This window comes from Poecilia latipinna, unplaced genomic scaffold (assembly GCF_001443285.1).
Source record: "Poecilia latipinna isolate Pla-1442-1.1 unplaced genomic scaffold, P_latipinna-1.0 Scaffold95, whole genome shotgun sequence".
Taxonomy (NCBI): Eukaryota; Metazoa; Chordata; class Actinopteri; order Cyprinodontiformes; family Poeciliidae; genus Poecilia; species Poecilia latipinna.
Window position 1 is genome coordinate 200607 of NW_015112711.1, and position 20519 is coordinate 221125.

The following is a 20519-nucleotide window of genomic DNA, read 5'->3' on the forward strand; positions in this document are numbered from 1 at the left end:
TAAATTATGTTTCATTATGCACCGTGTTCCGGCCGGATGATTACTCGTGGTGGGCAGCGCGCTTACTTCCGCCTACGAGTTGTTGTGAAGTGCTAGCTGCTTGGTGTTGCATTGTGCTGCGTTTTGTGAGGGCTTGGGGGGAGAAATAAGGATTGCTGAATTTTGCGGTGCGATGGTTGGACTACGACAGCTTTTGTGGCGTCGGAATCGGGTTGTCACGGATCTGGAGCGAACAGTAGGAATGGCTCTGAGAGACAGAGAGATCCGATTCCTCGGATAATCGTAAAAATATTCTATAGAGTACTCGATTACTAAAATATTCTTTTACAACAGCTAGAATTATGTTTTATTGTTGAGGGGAAAAATTAGGGAACTGGACATGCACTTTGAGAAGCAAAACTTCAGGAAAAATAGGAACATGATTACCAGTCATGTGAGCTAAATAACCTGGGTCCCTCTGATGAGTGTAGATGAGCTTCAGCTGTGGAGGCTGAGCCTGCAGTTCACACCGTGGAATGAGAGGAGACACACACACGCCAAACTGCAAACAGTTCTCTAGATAAGACACAAACTAACTCACACTAATTCTGTCAGCAGGGAAAAATAAGTCAAAATTCCAGCGAAACTCTTAATATTTTGTTGAAGAAAACCCAAAAATGTTTAACCCAGTAAATACAGCTTGAAATGGAGCCAAATATAAGGCGATTCTTATTTTAAATAAAATAATAAATGCATTCTTAAATTTGTCTCTCAATGCTTAGGTAGTGAATCAATATTAATATATTTTTTAATCTCAACTAATCTAAAAATGGGGGGGAAAAAACTGACTTAATGTCAGACAGCTGAATATCTAAACATTCTGAAGACATTTCTTTGTGCAAATCAGTATCAGCATGGTTGAATATTGACCAGTGGCCTAAAAAAGGAACAGCATTCATTAGTGCAATTGGTAAAATCATAGAAACTTTCACTAAAAAGTCTTGCTGCAATGGATACAGCTGTATAAGAATCTGAAGATGAAATACACGTCTGTTTTTTCACGCAAGACAATGGCCTCTAACACCGCCAAAATAAAACCTCTTTAATTGGTTTTAGAGAAAGAAAGTCAAACTTTTAGAGTAGCCTGGTCAATCATATGACTTGTATGCAATTGTTACTGAAAAGAAAATATAAATACATCGAAGGGCCTCGAGTACCTTTAAGATTTGAGGAAAGCTTATGTTACCATGGACACACGATTTCAATTCAATGTCAATGGCCTGAATAAAAATCTTTCGACTGAGCTACTTTTCCTTTTTGAGAATATTTCTTTTTTATGATAGATGTGTACATGAAATGATTACAAAATGAACTTGCATTAATGAGTAAAACAGATCTGTATGTTTATGTCATCAGCAAAACAACCGACTCCAAACCTTATTAATCATATTATTTAGTTACATCCAAATGGGCCATATAATTTTTTTTTAATATGGAACCTTTTCGCGAAATAAAATTTAGATGTTTCCTTCCAACAAACAAACAAGCCTATTATTTGTTTCCCTTTGTCTGCCACAGCACTTTAATAGTCTTTTGATGCACATTTAATTTCATTCAAAGTCTTGATCGTACATTTGAATAGGTTTAACCAAAAATAATTAAAATGCTAACTTACATATGAGGGGAAAAAACACCTTCAAGTTTGAATTTCTAAGAAATGATGACTGGAAATGCATAAACTTTAACTATTAGTAACCCCGTCCACAGCATGCTGTCCTCATTTAAGATTTATGCACGGAGGCGTCTCTTCAGCATGAAGAACCATTTCTAAAGTAAGATTCAGTTTCTATGCTTAGATAGCAATTTCTTTGGCAGCAAGGATCTAAGATGAAAGTTTAGTTTGGTTCTAATTTTGCTTGTTGTGGGAATTATTTATGAAGCTCAAATATATGTCTGAGATTTCAAAGAAAAGGCTCCTTCATCTAAAATGTATTTTCCCTGAACTCCTTCAGTTCATGTTACTACGGGAACCATCCCATTCAGAGAGCATCCTTTACACCACAGTTGGCAGCAATTGGTGGCATAGATACAACTTTTTGGAAATATGACTGGCTCATTATATTTGAGTTATTATGAACAACACCTCTGGATTTAATTAAACTTAAAAGTAGACATTACACTTTTTATATAGAGCAATGAATAGAAACTAAACAGTTTTTTTTTCCATAAAATGAAAAAATAAATCTTGAAGAGCTTTCCTTTAAAACAGGCTGGAAGCTATTATTGTCTTCATCTTTCTGCTTGAGGCTTATACTGAAAAGAGGGCAAAAAGAAAACAAATGAAACCATAATCTTAGCCTTTCATTAGGAGCCATCAATCCTTTTTTGCTTTATAAAGTCTTATTATGTTGTTGTTGTTTTTAAAACTGCCTAATAAATATCTTCATATTATTTGGACTTGTTGACATTTTGTAATGTTACACCCTCAAACTAAAGCATTTTATTGGGATTTTATGAGGGAGACTAACACAAAGTTGTACATAAGTATGAATCATCATGCATGTTTTTTCTTTTTCAAAATGTTTCACATTTAAAATTTTGAAGTGTATCATACAATAGAAAAGAAGCACACAACTGTCCAATATAAAATTATTAATGGAGTTCATCAATATGTAATTTAACATCAGTTTTAAAAAAAAATCCGGCTGTGCTGTGAGTGTGTCAGAGGTTTGTTAGTGAACAAATGGCATCATGAAGACCAAGGAACATTACAGATAAAATAGAGCTGAAGAGAGGATTGAAGCAGGGTTTGGCTTTCAACATCTCAGATAACACTACACAGTCGATTATCAAAAAAAAAAGGAAAAAGAATAGTAACACTGCACACCGACCAAGACGGTCCTAATCTAAAGAGGCCGGCAAGGTAAGGGGAGCACTGATCACAGGAACATCCACGAAGTCCCAGGTAACTCTAAAGATTCCCTACAGAGATCCACAGCGAAGCCTTGGTGAGACTTTCCTTTTGTGCCCCCCCCCCCCATTACTCCAATACATTCACATGTACTCACCAATAATAAACGGCAGAAGTACAAATTGAATGCTGGTGTATTATGTCTCAGCAAAGATCTAAGTCCAGTTGAAAACTTGTGGGAGCACTTTAAAGTTGTTCACACAGATGCTCGTCATTCAGTCTGACTAAGTTTAACCCATTTTGCAAACACGAGTGCACAAACATTTAATTTGCTGGAAAGCACATACCCCAAAACTTGCTGTTTCTACAACAAGATAAGCACTTCTCCGTGACAAAGGCCTTACTTTTTAGATTGTCTTTTGCAAAAATGATTTTTTTTTTTAAAAACATGCATTATTTCCTTTCATTTCAGTGTTTGTCATTCCTGGATGTTGGTCTTTTGCATAAAATCTGTATATATTAAACTGAGCTTTGTGCCTGTGATGTGGGAAGACTGGATGTGGATACTTTTGCAAGGCTCTGATATGGAAAGTGGGTAAAGTCTATCAGTTCTTCTGGGACCACTTTACCATTTTTGCTAACTAATAGTTCCAAAATATTCTGTTTCTTGGTCTGTTTACTATATTTTATTTCTTCTTACTCCTACACTTTTATTTTTTCTTGTTGTTTTTTCTCCTACAGTGTATACTGGCACGCTATAAACAAAAACCCGCCACAGCAGAGAATACCCCCAGAATAAGTCACAAACACACTTACGGACGCAGCGTATGTCACAGATTAAAATATTCAAAGGTGCTCTTGTCGTCACATATAGCAACTCACTATGGATTCGACAATCATGATAATATCATTAGATGCTGCAGGGTAACTCCAGGAAAACCTCTGAAAGGGAGAGAGAAAAACCTGGTAGTTGTAGGAAACCATCTGAAGATTTAAGGATAAAGAAATGTGAGATAAAGATAGGTTATCTTTCAGGGTTTTGCAGCAGAACAATACTAAAACCTTGTTATTATGACTCACAAGGAGAAATCTCAAGGAGCGCAAAAAATCAAAACTTCCAGAAATTGGCAGAGATGAACTGACGTGAAGATAAAGACATAAAGAGAGGCAGGTGACACAAAAAGAGAGAGAATTAATTAATTCAGCTTCAGCTAAGATCTGAACAAGACCATGGACAGAAAAAGGCGTTGGATTCAAACCAGACATTTTATGTTCAGCTTGAATTCACTCTGCTGGAGTGATAAGAAGAGAGAGAGAAAAAATGGACAAAGGCAATAAAAAGAGAAATGATAACGACTTTTCCTTGAGGTCTGAAGATGAATCGTCTTTGGAAAGAAAAGAAAAAAAGGAGACACGTCACAACTCTCTAACGTCAGCGCATGAAAAATAGATTGAAAGGTTCAGGAAAAGGACCTTTCTATTGCTAACATTGGGACTGTGACTGATTTTCAAAGATATATCCCTTTACAATTGTTCCGGCTTACAGTTGTATGTGTTTTAAAGCATGAGGGGGAATATATTACTCATATTAACCCCAAAGAGCTCAGCTCCTCAGCACCTAAATTACAACTTGAAAATAGCAAATTGTCTGAATTAAAAGATAAAAAATAGTAAGGAGCCTACAGTCAAAGACAACCTGCTTGCACAGGTTGTCTTTTGCTGAAGCTTGCACAGGCAGGTTTGAAGAAATGACAGGAAAATGAATAAGCTATTTCAAGCCTAGCCAAAGCAAATTACCCAAGGAGATGTGTAAAATGAGAACAATAGAGCAGAATCAGAGTGAAAGTTACAAAGAGAGAGAGAGGATTATTCAAGAAACCTTCCTGGCTCTTTTTCTCTCCTCTCTCTCTTGCTCTGTCTCTCTCTCTCTCAACCCCTCATTACACACACTCTCCATGAGACACACTGTGGTTCTCTCTGGGAGAGCAACTGAGTAGCAGGAGCGTCCGCACAGTGAGGGAAAAGCAGCCCCGAGGTGAGTATAAACATTCATGTTTGTCGATTATTTTAGGCACAACGTGTTGTCAGATTTGAACAACCAGACGGAGGTGCAGGACTGTCCTGCTGTTGCTTTTCAGTTTCTCAACCTTTCCTTATTTGTGCAACAGCATTAAGTCTGCTTTTTCAGCATTTTCTTAGCTAATTCACATACATGTATTTCAATCATTTTACAACTGATTCCAATAATTATCTGTGATGTGTCGGTTTTATTATGTCCTAAATTGTGTCCACAAAGATGAAAGCTTAAATGTATTCATTCTTCTCTTGCTATGAGATTCAGCAGGCTTCCCATTTTTATTTGCATTCAAATGCAGATGCAGACAAAGGTCAGTTTAGAGAAGCAGAATCTGTGGCTAGTTCTACGTGTCCTTGCTCAGGAGTACTCAAATCGCATCACAACTTCCTTTTTACAAAAAGAACATCTCACTTCAAAAGACCTAAAGGTGTCTTTGAGAAAATGATGTGATGTGAATTTAGATTTGCAAGCATTTCCATTTGTGAAACTGGTGTGAAAATGCTAATGTTTCTGTTTTATTTTATAGCTTGGTTTTAGTTGTGATGATTTTATTTATCTTGTTTTGTCAGCCCCTTTCGGTTACGTTTGAGCTTTCAAAGTGTTATGTGTACAAATTTGAATTACACTGAAGAGAACTGGAAATAGACATGTACAAAAGAGGGTGGTTTGATGAGATAATTACAATATTCAGTCTGTATATTCTTATAATGAAGCTGTAGGAAAAAATAAACAAACAAGTCTCAAACTTCTTAGCAGATGGTCTGACTTTTAACCTCTGGTTGATTTTTACAAAATGTACACATAGAAGCAGAATGCACTGCAAGCATCCATGAAAGACAGATGAACAAGAAGATGGAGCAAATACAAATAAGCAGACGGGAAAAGGAAAAGACATAGCAAGCCTTTTGCTGCTCATATCAATCTTTGTTAATTTATGAGCATTAAAATAAAAAAGTGGGTTGAGCAGACTGGAGCTTGGAATTCAGTTCCCAACAATAATAGATGCTTAATAAACCTGTTCCCATGTTGGACTGTTTTTTTTCCTTTTTTCCCCATTTTGTAAGATATATTAAGCACTTCCACAGTTTTTAGTTACAAACTAACTCAATAAGGTTTGGGAAAACATGAGGCCAAAGGTTCAAATGCCTTTTAGGAAAGCACATGTATTGGACATTATACAAATGGGGAACCTTCAGAAGTAAACATCAGAACATGCAAAGAACATGTTGTTCGTGTCAGGTGACCAACATGAGAATAGGTTAGTTAACCACTAAGCTGCTGTTCTTCTTTTGGGTTGTCTGATGTGGAACCTTTCTTCAAATGTCCCGATTGAGTATTTATTGCAGCATAGCCACTGAAAGTGAATTACATGTCTGAAAACGGAGACTAAACTCGTCTCAGAAAGTTATGTGACTCTGCAGTGAACCAGTCAAATGTTGGGAGGATGTGGTTTAGTGTCGTGACACGGTCAGAGTGCAATGTGTTGAGCTGAGCTCTTTAGAGGAAGCATCTCTTTAAAAAAACAGCAGCAAAAACATGTAAATGTAAGATCTGACAGAAAAAAAAAGGTTGAAGCTTAATGTGTTTTTTTTTTCTTCTCTCTATTCATATTTTACTAAAAGTCCTCAGGCTTCTATTTTGTGGAAGCTTTCTACATTGCTACAATAATCAAAGTGCAGTAAGCCTGACACTCTGAAGCCAATCAATTATCCGACCTGAACTCGTTAGCGCACCTGTGTGTGTCTAGGCGTGTGCGACAAATACATGCTGTTAGTGTGCATGAATATTTTATTTGCTAGATTCCCCCTCTTGGTCTCCGATAAAGCACGCGTTGCTCAATGTGTTTCAATTTCACACTTCCAGAGTTCCCCTCCACTGGGCAAAACACACAATGGTTACTAAGCAACCCACCATCCCAGACCTTTTCCCTTCTACTCCAGTGACTCAAGAAAAGACAAGTAGACAGATGTGGGCACACAAACAAGCACACTCCTTCACACACACTGTGTAACAGTAGCACACACAATGCAGCAGAAGGTCAGTTTATAGAAGCAAATTAGAAAAAGGAACACAATGTTTGGTTTTGTGTTGAAATTCACTAGGATAAATAAATAATTTATGTTGATCTGCTAACCCACATGGTTTCATAATTTATGGACCTTTACAGACAGCATTACAGTAAGAACTTAAACTAATATTTAATTATCTAAAGCCACTTAATCATATAATTTTCTTCTTCATCTTCTGTTTCTTAGAACTTTATATTATCTATACTTTTGTATAACTAAAGTGCAGTAGGTATCATAATAACATTTTCAGTCTCACATCTGTTAAATCTTGATATATGAACCCATATTTGCAGCTTACCTCTCATAACCAAAAGTAAACTACTGTGTGAACATTTTAATATGCAAATATGGTAGAAACTGTTTCATTTTGAGTAGAGTTTGAAGCAATCCCATTGTCTTCAGAAAATTTTATTGTATAGTGAATAATTTAAAAGTTGTTTTCATGTTTCCTGAGACTGAGTTTAATAGAAAAGTTGATTTCCCCAATCGACCGACATATCAGCGAAGTGTGAAATTAACCTCCATTTTCTTAATTCGACATAAACATGTTCAGACGAATTACTCTACAGAGAAGATAGGATTGCTTTGATAAAGTTTTGAGTTAAAAAGACCAGATATTGCTTCAATACTCATTTCATAAAACCCAATCAGGGTGGTAAAATAAGCTAAAAGCAAAAACGGATGTACACCTGGGATGCATGATCCCAAAATGTAAGCAACGGATCCAATCTGAGTAATAAATAACCTCATCACTTCAGTTTCAGTTTATATGATCTAAAGAGTCACTGCAGGTTTTGGTTTCCTTTTGCTGCTTCTTTTTCGAGCTTGCCTTTAATCATACACAAAATTGGTCTCTTTTCACCAGAGACGTTCTGAGCAGCAGGGGCATCCATAAAGCCGAATAAAACCTATTGGGCTCATTTTCATCTTTCTTTTTGGAGGATAGGCAAAAAGCAAAGGAAGCTGTTAAAGAGGAATCCTTAAAAAATGTGCTTTAAAATTTCACCGTATCTTTTGAGGTTCGTCTCAGTTTTGAACATTTGCAAATTAATCCATAAGTAATTGACCAGTGCAACCATTAAAGGAACATGGTCAATGATGGTGAAACGTCATGCTTCTGTATGTTTAAAGACTGATTTGAGAAAAGTTGTACACCTTTGACAATTATTGACAGCTGAAACAAAACTTTGATTCCGTAGGAGAAACACCCAGGAAACAATTTCAGCTGTCAGACCACATCTTAACATCTTAAAACTACAAACACAAAGACATCTTTTTGTCATGCAAAAACATGAAACGGTCTTCCTCGGGAAACCTCTGAAAGCAACACAGCCTTTGTGATTTTTTTGAAAAAAAGAGCACTTATTTCCAGCCCCTTACTGTCCTTAAAACCCATTAACCAAACATATGGTACTGGTCGTGCGAGAGTGTCCGTCTGGACCGTCGTGACCACGTGAGCCTGGATGTGATTATAAAGATGCAGTGACAGTTGCGGCTGTTTGTTACGAGGGACAACCATAACAAGGCATTTATGAGAAACATCAGATGGTCAGGTTTAAAACAGCCAAGCGTAAATAAGCGATCGGTTTTTCTCATTTTGCTTTTTTTTTCAGCTCTAGGACATTGCCTCAGCATGACTCACTTGATTTTATTTTTAATGAAGTAAGTCTGACAGGAGCATATCACTGAAAACAACGAAAGCAAGATATTTGCTACCCTCTTTCAGACGTGGGCTCATCACATTCTGATGGGTGTCTGGTTAAGACAGAATATTAAAATAAATCTTAACTGGATTAAAAACCCGGTCGAAAATGTACTGACCAAAATAAAAATGGTAAATTTGAAGAAATAGTAGGGAACACATAGTCCACCTTATTCAATATTAAAATCTAACCCTGTTATATTATTGTGAAAGATACTTTGGGTATCTTACACATTCCAAATTTGGATAATTGAGGAGTTATCTGTGTGTGATCTTGAAGACATAAACTCAGAAAGTGGGCTCACAGTGCAAGAAAGATTTTGATGATGAAAACTGCTGAAATGTGTGTCTCATAAGTCTTTGATCCTCCCAGATAAAATGTCCCAGTCATTACTTGCATTTGCAAGCCGCTCTTGAAGCTCTGGTGGGCTGCTGGACGATCACTGTTTGCTCTGGAAGATGTTCAAAAGCTCCAACTGGTCAGAAAAAGACGAAGATTAGAAGAGTTCAGATTTCTGTAAAGCAGTACAGTCATACAGTTGAGATGATACTTTAATCATGCCTAAACCTCTCCCATCTTGTCCTGACATGAAGCCAGTGTCCATCTCTTTCGTCTGTACCAAACCTACATACACATTCAAACAAGAGAAATTCTACCCACCAGTCACTGACTCAGAGATATTCTCCACACAGATACACTCATTCTGTCAAATGCTTAGCCTTATTCTGCCATGCACAGGCTAAATATTCTTGCTCATCTAGCACTAGAAATTTAACGAAGGCAAAAATGCTAAACTATATTCAGCCTCAATTCTTGTCTTCTCTGTGCTCCTGTTACAGACTCACAACAGTGAAGGGGTAACAGTGACAAAAGGCCACCAGCATCATCTACTTTATTAGCTAGACTTAAACGATTGCTTGTGAACACAAACTGCAAAACAACCAATCACATGGCAGCAACTTTATGCATTCATACAATTAGACGTCGTGAATAAAACTTGCTGAAATTCAAACCAATCATCAGAATGGGGCACAAGTGAATTGAAATGACTCTGAAAATGCCATGATTGTTGGTGCCAGATGGGCTGACCTGAGTGTTTCAGTCTGCTGGTGTACTGGGTTTTCCTCAATGATCTCTTAGATTTACAAAAAAGAAATGCTCAGAGTAAAAGAAAATATCCAAAGGCAATAGGCTGGTTACAGAAAATGTCTTCTCGACATTACGGCCGCCGAGAAATGGGAAAACTGATTTAAAATTATACAAAGACACAACAAAAGCTCAGACAACAACTCGCTGAATGTACCATACCGTGAATATTAAATCTGACAACAGGAGGCATATGGGGCCTGCTGGTGGTTTCTTCCTGTTTATAGGGAGTTTTTCCTCTCCATGCACGCTGAGCGTGAGGGATTGCTGTAACTCAATAACTCGATACAATCTGCTAAGTTTTCTTTGCTAGAAAACCTTTCAAACTCGTTTGAATAATGAACTGAACTTCACTGCACTGTTTGATAACTAGGATCAATTGGAATGCTTTTTTTTCTGTGAAGTGTCTTGAGATGGCATCCATTGTGAATTGGTGCTATGTAAATAAACTGAATTGAATTGATTTGAATTTAAATTAAGGCTGCAGTTCAAACAGGCTTACAAAAAATGGATATTAACAGATAAAAAGGTTTTTGAACATCACAACAAGCTTACTCACCTCCAGCGACCTCTACAGTCGCCAAACCTCAAAACAATACAAAAGCTTAGGGACAAGATGAAATAGGATATTCATATCATAGATGTTGAGTTAACATATTTGAGGTAACCATGTGATGCTATCATGCCAAAAAGGACCAAAATCTCTAAGTACACTTTCCATTATCTTGATCTTTCTATGCTAAAACAAATTAGGACATTTCTAAAGGACAAAAAGAGGACTAATCTGATACTACCAAGAACACTTAAGAAGTGGCAAATGACTGTAGGTTATGTTTATTTGTAGTAATAGCTCCATATCAAAATACATGTTGCATATAGTAAAAACTCAATCAGTCATCACTGATCTTCTGAGTCCCTGAAAGGTAGAAAAACTACATGTTTTAAGTGGAATTTATAAGAGTGTACTCATACCACCATGTAAAATTGTATTTATATTTACAGAATAAAGAGGAAAGGTGAATGGTTACTTTTCAGTCTTAGGCATATTACCCTTGAACACAAGGGTAACACTTTTAGCTAACATTAATGGAAACAAAAAAAGAAAAAACATCTAACCCCATCAATCAACTCCTAATGACCATAAGAGACGAGGAAATATTGAAGGGAAAGAGCGGGTGATTAATGTCACTGCAGGGAGGTTTTTTTTTTTTTTGTTTTTTTTTTGATTGATGCCAACAGGAGCACATAGCATCAGGAGCAGACATGCAGAGAACATAAAACACCTGGAAGTTAGCAAAGACCACATCTCACTAACTGTATTGATGGATATTATTCTTTTGGTACTCTTCAAAACACACAAGCTGGCATTCGTATTGCGGTACAGCTGAAGCAAGAAGTTAGAAAAGTAGCTGTTTAAACCACCCAAAGCCAATGCTTTCTAAGCTGCCAGCCTGCTGATGATTTGGTCATTAGTTGTCACCATAATGAAAGAACCGCAAGACTAAAATGAAGCAATCAAACTGTGCATGTGGGAAGTCGGATACTATTATTTTTATGAATCTACAGTAATTTGACCTCACCATTCATAGCAAAAGACTGTTTTCCTCCCTTATTCCAACCTGCGTAGTTCAGGTTCGATAATGACACATGACAACTGTGAACAAAAAATGCAAAACAAATAAAATACTGCTATCCCAGAAATAGAGGTTTTTAGAGCCTTATAATAAAACATGTTAAGATAATAAGCTAAGCAGGTTTGTCCAGAGAAAATTCTTGAAATCAGTGATGAATGTTCAGGACAAATTAAATTATTTTTAAAGTAGGATTAAAAAAAAACAACATGAAGTCCACAAAGATTATCAAAATAGATCTGCAAAGTACAAAACTAGCATAGTATATATATATATATATATATATATATATATATATATATATATATATATATATATATATACTGTATATATATATATATACACACACAGTAGCTAATTGCCTATAAGGGGCTTCTCTGTAAGCACAGTTATGAGTTGGATGAATGTACTAAATTGTGTGAGCCTGAATGCATTTTGAGAGTTTGGTAAAGCTGAGATTAAGACACCTAGAATCTATGATAACAAATGCATGTACATCTTGTAGCAGATTCTGGCATCTTGCAGTGACAATCATATTTTGCTGAATTGTTTGCAGTGGAAAAAAGGAGAAGCATATCTGAGTGGATGTCTTAACATATTTTCTGTACCAAATGGTATAAAAAAAAAACATAAGTAAAACAATCCAAACATTTAGTGATGACTATGATCATATGTTTGTGTAAAGGCAGACAATTCAACAGTCCCAATCTTTTTTAGGTTGTGGTACCAGATTATTGAGAAACCACATCCTTAAATAAAAGTGTGTGTCTTTTGTCTTGTCATGAGCAAGGTAGATATAATCTAAGGTTCAATTTTGTTTCTTCTCAGCAGCATGTCCATATACACTCCCCACTTCATCTAAATTCTCATATTTAATCAAATTCTCAATAACCACTTTGCCGACCCAGCGTCACTGAATGCTCGGATGCATAGCGCTCAATGATTATTATGCTGCCTCCACATGTTTTTTCTGACAATCCTGTATTTTTTTTTTCTTATTTAAGAGCCATTCTGATTATTCTTAATAGAATTTTATCAATACTTCTAGTATGTGACAATCTATGCCTTCTCTGGATATTGAGAATGTTCTTTCTTCATGTTGATTGTAGTGTCTGATTTGTTTTTCTTTTTTTTTTCTTTTATCCTCTAGTAAGCCCTTCATATTTGATCTGCCAAGCTTTCTCATTAGAGGTAATGGAGTATCTACCTCCTGCAGACCACTTGGCTCACTGATTGGTGTAAAGCTGATTTTTCTTTTGAATGTCAAACATTATGTTACCTTCTATAAATGCATTACTTTTGTTGAGTTTTTATATTTTCAATGTCATTCTAGTGCAGATGTATAACATTCTTCACAGATTATTATAAATTCATATTTGATAGGCTTTTGTAAATCCAGAAAATTATACAGCTCAGTGGGAAAAAAATTACCATGTAATTTGCATTTGATAATGGAACACGATTCAAAAAACCTCTCTTGCTAACTGTACTTATCATCTTTGTCCACTAGGTGTCACTACAGCTACAGAAAATGGCATTGAAGGGAACGCTGACAACTAGCAAACAGATGGAAAAAGGTTTCACCTCTAAGTCACAGTATTTGTCCAGAAGGGAAAGCTGACTACCCGGCTTTACTCTGAGATGAAAATGTTTGGACAAAAAGAGGATATCACACATTAGAATCAGAACCTTTAGGTGTTTTTTTTTTTTTTTTTTTTTTCATGAAAATAAATGTGTATGTGGACAGCCAAAGCTGAAAGGACAGCATGCTTGACAGATTTTTTAAAACGATCTAAGCATCAACAAAAGATTTTAAAATGACATTGTCAAGTTGAAGCTTCTAGCATGTGTCCCTGTACTTCCTAAAAAGTGAGAATTTTCCATTGAAGTAAAAGACACAGCATAAAACTGTGGTTCACAATCAGCTTCAACAGCAGAGACTTTACGTTGTCTCCAGTGACGCACCAGTAATAATGTTGTCAAAAGTGATGCTGGGTGTCATCCTGTCCCTCCTCATCCTCCTGACTGTGGGTGGTAATGTGCTGGTGTGTCTAGCTGTCTGCGCCTCACGACGCCTCCGCTGCCTCACTAACTGCTTCATTGTGTCACTGGCTGTGACAGACCTCCTGCTCGGCCTCTTGGTCCTCCCGTTCTCCGCCCTCCTCCAGCTCAGTGATGAGTGGCCGTTCGGCCCAGTTTTCTGCAACTTCTACATCTCCATGGATGTCATGCTGTGCACGGCTTCTATCCTAACGCTGCTCGCCATTAGTGTGGACCGGTACCTGGCAGTGACCATGCCTCTGAGATACACCTCTCTGGTGTTGCCATGGAGAGTTGCTGTAGCCTTGGTGAGTGTCTGGACAGTGTCAGTGGCTGTGTCGTTCTTGCCAATTCAAATGGGATGGAACACTGTTAATGGCACGGTGCAGAATCACGGGCCCTGGGCTTCTGAGAGGAGATGTCGTTTCGAGCTGAACAGGCCTTATGTACTTACAGACTCTCTTCTCACCTTCTATCTGCCTCTGTTGGCTATGTGCTGGACCTATCTTCAAATTCTTCGCATTGCTCGGGCACAGGCCAAGCGAATTATCAGTGCCCGACCCATTTGCATCACCAGCTATAACTGCAGGAACAGCCCCTCCACAAGTACTACCCTGGTTTCTGGTGTGACAGCTGTGGCACTAAGAGACCACAAAGCCACACTGACATTGGCAGCTGTGATTGGAGCTTTTGTTGTCTGTTGGTTGCCTTATTTCATATTATTCACAGTGCTAGGTCTCAAGGAGCATCCAGACCCTGGCATAGTACCAGAATTCCCTATTGTATTGTGGTTGGGATATGCCAACTCAGCCCTCAACCCTGTCATCTACGGAGCCCTAAACAGAGACTTCAGGTCAGCTTATGCTCATCTACTGAGATGCCGTTTCCCTACATACAATGGCTGGAGAAGTCAGCAATCTTCTCCCACTTTTACAGCAGGTGATGCAGCTGCTTCGAAGTGGCTAATAGCATAATCTTCGGTCAAATTATCCGGTGTTTGTTTTAGCATGTTTTTCTCCTACAATTATTTTGCCTTTCCTCTTTCAATTCTTAGCCCGAAAGCAGCTCACCGAGGTGACACTGCTGTGTGGCCACACCTCTGCCTCCTGTACAGAAGCAATAACATCTCAAAATGTCATGCTTCAGGACGTGAGCAGCAGAGGAGCTGCTCCAACCACTCAGTCTACAAATGGCACCGCTACCACAGATGTCAGTGGCAATCAGGGGTAACTTGTTTTTTGGCTTTTGGAACTTTGTGTATTTACATTAAACTTCAGCTCTTAGTTTATGATTGACATCTTATGATGATGCATCTGTCATGCATTAAAGAGGCCCTCATTTGGAGAGTCATACTGAAACAATAAGATTGGCTCTATTTTATGAGATATTCTACCATTCTGTAAAACACAAAGTTAATTTAGCTTTCTATGTGAATGTGTCATCCCTTTATATTCAGTGAGCCAGTGCTGTGCTGAGCCTATTGTACACCTCTGATCCAGTATCAGCCAGCCTGAGGAAAAAGCAAGACAGACAGACGAAGATGGACGGAGATGCTACAACCCCCCACATATTCAGTGCCACAGCAGAACCAACCATAATGCCACATGTAAGTAGATATACGGCACATACTGACAGCACTATAGCCCCCACAGGCCATATCTTGCCCAGAACAAATGAACTGTGACACAGATCCTTGCTGTGTCATCCACAGTGCAGTGGGCCATATGGCAATATGCTTATTAGGCCAAGAAAATTTGCTTTCAGCACTTGTTATCCAGTTTCACTGCTTGTTTTTATGTCCCCTGCAAAGATGTTGTGAAAAGTTTGGAGAAAGCAAAAAAGTAAAGCCATAATTTGTTTCTATAACTATTGATCATCATTCTGTTTTGTCACACTACAACAAAAGCTTTTAACTGGAATTGTATGTGACAGATTAACACACACAGTTGGCAATTGTAAAGAGGAAATAAAATAGTTTACACATTCCCTCCATTCTCTTCCACTTATCTGATATGGGATGACTGGTTTTAAAGGCCCAGTAAAATCCAGACATCCCTTCTCTTAGTGACATTCTCCATCTTATTCTGTGTGACCCCAAGTCATTCCCAACGTAGAATGGATATATTGTCTCTCCAGTACATTTTGGATTAGCCCAAGAGTCTCGTCTTAATGGGCCATGTTTTTAAAGAGAGTCATCCTGAACAGATGTCCAAACGTTTAACAGAACCAGTTCTCGTCCTGCCAGTTCCTCACCTAATAGTGAGGAGTTAATTTCAGTGTTCAAGTACTTGAACATCATGGTACTTTTGATCATCATGGTCCTGAGATGTGGATCCCGATCCACATCTCAGGACCCTAGGTGAGGGTAGGAATGAATGAATGAATGAAGATAGGCCTTTAAATTGAGAACTCTGGTTTTTGATTTACTTCTTTTTCTCACCAGTTCAAAGCACCACAGCATATCAATAATTCAGAAGGTGGTTTTACAAGTCCAGTTCCTCACAGTGAAAAGAGATTTTACAAAGTGTTGACTCTTCTAGTCTGAATAAAAAATGTAAAGCAGAGTAACTGAAAGTTGTGCCTTTCACATTTGGAAGTGTGCATTACTTTGAGTTGTTCTATCACATAAAATGTTCAGGGAATATAATTTTGCAAAGTACTGCAAGGGCTCACCTTGTTTTCTGCAAAGAATTGCCAGCGCCCCTTTTTGTAAACTGCACCAGCAGGAAAAAGGGCAGGAGGTTCTCGAAAGTTTCAAGGCATCAGATATAGCTATGTGAAGACAGTAGCTTTGACTTATTTTTTGCTCTGAAGCAATGGCTGTGTTCAAGTCAAATGGGACTTTAGAGTCGCATTTGATGTTGAGGCTTTACGTAAAAAATAAATTATATATACTTTGTAACAGCCCATGTAGCTTTAATACTAATTCAAATGGTTTATTATGGACACTGACTCCTCCACTAAACTACATAGAGGACCATTTCAGCATTAGCACAGTTTATCACACAATATGCTTCTTTCAACTGTTATATTTGAACCTAGATTTATATATAAATCAAATACATCCTGAATGTTTTGAGCAGTGCCATGACTCACTGGAAATACATGGTTCACAGAGAAATTAGGTTGTTTAAAAGATAGCTTCTTTTTTGTGACACAGTACTATGAATAGAGAAACTTTTTTATTGTCTTTTTTGTTTTTCCTTTAGGATTCAACACCACTAATTTTGAGAAAAGACAAGAAAACCCAAGATCTCAATACTCCAGACCTCATCAGTAAGAATCAATGTGGTCTCACAGTGGGAAGGCAAACAGAAAGTATTGAAGCTCTGCAGGAATAAATGGCACCAGCCAATTAGCTCATGGATCGCCACATTCATTAACTTGTGGACATTTTTCATCCTGACTCCAGAGTGCACTCCAGTGGAAACATGACGCACCGCATCTCGAACTTGGAAAGAGCTTTTTGGAAAGAGAAATTTATCAAGAATTGCATGTTCTATGAAAACCAGCCAATAAGAGACAAAAAAGGGTGAAGAGACTTTCAGTAAATCGGCCCCTGATTTAAATGTGTAGCATACAATGTGTGTAATGTGTTCATTTTGTGAAATTATAACCAACACTCACACATTCTTGTTCCTAGTGTTGTGCAAAGTTGACAAATGTATCTATTGAATTGAAATATAAACACTACCGGTGAATGAAATCAATACACGCCTTGTTCCTATAAAATAACAAGTAATGAAAATATATATAAGGAGCAACGAAGAAGAGGAAATTCCTGAAATACTCTGTTTGGTGGAAATGAAGGTTGTTGAGCATAATGTATTTGTTTAGAACTTGAGTGACAGCATATTATCTGAAAATGTTACTCGAAAATGTCACACAAGCAGTTAGTTATTTCCTTTGAGGAACTCTTTGGAGGCATACAATAACATATACTGTAAAAGATCATGTATTTTAAATTATTAGTTCTATGTAAGCACATTTCAAGAAACTAATCTTTTAAAAAAACACTCAAATTTGGCATTTAAGATGAAAAACCTTTTTTAATAATGCAGATTTTTTTTTTCCTTCTAGATTCAGGACACAAGATTCCTTTAATTATTGTTTATATATATTTTTTTTAATTGCACTAGTGTAAAAACAGCTCTCAAAAGGAGAGGTAAAATAACCTAAAATAAATGTCACATGCACACACACACACACAACTCTGTCACACACACAGCCAATATTGTGAGGTGCCAAGATATTGTGTGAACATAAAGATAACTGCAAACACGAAATGAATGTCACTTCCAGATTGCCATACTAAAACATATTCCGTAAACATAAAAATAAATGAAACATAAAATAAAACAGGATCACTCTCAGAGTTGGAGTTCCAGCAGACTTGTAAACAGATAAACATAAACTGGATAAACGTCACTTTTTGTGTGACATCCTAGCATCATTCAGTTCAGTGATTGCCCTTGTGAAAAACCTGTAAAAACTCTTCAAGAGCCTGATGGTGCGACTTTTTAATGCCCTGTATTTTCTTTGCAATTAAAGAATGGGTGTAGATTTGATTGGAGCCCATTTTGAAACATCCACTACTAATCCTGATGTGGTCTGTTGATGGCTGACGTGACAGACTTTACTTGCATCCTGTGAGACAAAGGTCACTAATTTAACATTAGTTCAATTAAAGTGACAGTGCAACTTCATGCAAGTCAACACTTGGAACATATTCCATTACTGCCAAAGCAGGAGTCTTTCCAAATTACCTGGGCATAACCCAGGTAATTTGGGTTATGCCCAGGTATAATATATAATATTATATTATATATAATATTAAATAATATTATATATAATATTATAAACATTATAATGTTTATAATATTATCTTTGCTAAATCCAGAAACATGGCAACAGACTTCCTTCTTGCAAACACACACATAATGTGTTGCTTTTTGAAATCACATACACTGATAAATGTAGATTAACTTTATAATGAGGAGTTGAAATAACAACAGAGATTGATCAACTTTTGATCAACTTTGATCAATCTCTGTAGAGATTGAAGAGAGGTTGAAAAACTGATTTCTTTAAGCATGTAGTGTAACTACGGTGTTTTATCTTTAAAACTTCTTATTGCAATAAAAACAACCTAAGTTAAATTAACTATTTTTTTAAATAGTAAAAAGTTCTTCTTCAAAGTTGATAAAAGTTGTTTTTCAATAATATTTTAGGATATATTATAATCCATTCAGTTTAAATCTGCCAAATACCAACTGTTCCAGTGGGCAAAGTATTCTGTTTTAGACTTGTATGTGGTAAAGAACATCATTCCAGAAGTCCTGTACTTGATTTACATTCTACCTGGCAAAACGTCATGTTTTTCCATCAAGAGCAAATATTTCCTTCTTGCACACCTCCAAGGAAAATTAAACCTGAGCCGGTTCCTTCTGATTGCGCTTTCATATTGGTCATTGCAAGAGTCTGCCGTTATGTGCTACGATGAAATGTAAGGTTTTCAGGGCTTCTTGCTGCATCCTGCAGTCTGCCTTTGACAATGAACCCGGTTGAATCACTAGGCTGGGTTATTTAAAATGTCCTACACTCACTGTCGACTCTTTCACTGCTGCCATCATCTTTCTGAAGGCCTTGGATAATCTCCTTAGATATCACTGTCGTGTTCAATCTCAAACTAAAAGTCTAAATATTAAAACTATTTAAATATCAAATCCCCTTCAAAAATGCTGATTGGCAATGTTCTGACCATGCACATCAGTATCTGTTTGAGTGTAACTTCAGCTTATAATAGAGAATAAATGTGAGGATGTCCTGAGTTATTCATCACAATTACAAAATACTATAAAAATTTTGTAATTTTTATAGTCTGTTACAGAAATTTGCAAAAAGGTGTTTTATTTACGTTTTTGTTGTTTTCTTCTAATATTAAATGTTCAAATATGTTAGAAACACAGGATGTTTTCATGTTTTAAAGAGTCTTGGTCTCATATCATACCTGGCTTTATTTGGGTACAAATATATATGTATTGATGTCACATACATTCGTTTGTTCTAGTCTAAAACTGAAAATTATATAAGAAAAATAAAACTGTTTTACTTGGTTCTGGTGCAGAGCCTGCAGGAACCTCTTTTGCAGCTTATGCTTGCACAGTAACTGTAGATTTTCTCCTTAAATGCTCACACCAAAATAATGCTCGGAGGAGTAAGGAAGAACGATTACTGTACACAATTCTTTCCATCGATGCGAGGAGTGTGAGTATTTATTAGCAGCAAAACACCCAAACCCAAATGTAATAAGAGCCTTTAAAAAGATTTTTTAATCCAATTTTGCCGGTAGTATGGAGGACAAGACAAGTGGACGCTGGTTAACTGCTCTTATTTGCCACAAATTGATTCAGGTTTCTTCTTCTCCTTCTTTTGCAAGAAAAATAATACCCTGTCCCTTGACAGTCCTGGTCACTTGACACCCTTTTCCTGTGACCACTGGCATCTCAAACCCCATGAAAACCATTCATCACCGCTTCTTTAACATCCAATGAATGTAGAGCAAACACAGCAGCGTACGCATGCATACAAAGGCACAAAAAGCACCCACACACCCGACTTGCTCCAGATAGGCTATCAATCATGGATATTGTCATTATTCTGTGTCATCGACAAGACACTTTTTTTCTATCTCTATAGTCTGTCTTTCGCTTTATCCCCTTTTCTTTCCACTGTCTCTCTCTTCAAACACACACGCTCTCTCTCTCTCTCACACACACACACGCACACACACACACACACAAACAGAGCGGATCATGAATCATAAATCTTATGAATGCCATCTAAAGACTGCTCAGCACTATGAGAAAGAGAGATGATTGATAGACGGGTGTAGCTGTGGCGAAAGTGAAGGAGATGGACGAAAGGTTGGAAGAGGCGGCGTCGAGGTCAGAAGCCGCAGTT

The 20519-nt window shown here is 37.2% G+C and overlaps 1 protein-coding gene across 3 annotated transcripts; it reads left to right on the forward strand.

The window, feature by feature from the left end:
- The first annotated feature begins 4839 nt into the window (after positions 1-4839).
- Positions 4840-17572, forward strand: hrh2a (histamine receptor H2a). 3 transcript variants are annotated; one of them, XM_015025177.1, is made up of 6 exons: positions 4840-4925; positions 12667-12707; positions 13027-14495; positions 14611-14782; positions 15013-15162; positions 16766-17572. In XM_015025177.1, exons 3-5 carry the CDS (start codon positions 13490-13492, stop codon positions 15029-15031), a joined length of 1197 nt encoding a protein of 398 aa, XP_014880663.1. In that variant the 5' UTR covers positions 4840-4925; positions 12667-12707; positions 13027-13489; the 3' UTR covers positions 15032-15162; positions 16766-17572. The 3 variants fall into 3 exon arrangements, with proteins under 3 accessions (XP_014880663.1, XP_014880654.1, XP_014880672.1); XM_015025168.1 differs by lacking the exon at positions 12667-12707; XM_015025186.1 differs by lacking the exon at positions 4840-4925 and having other exon boundaries at positions 11868-12707.
- The last annotated feature ends 2947 nt before the right edge of the window (positions 17573-20519 follow it).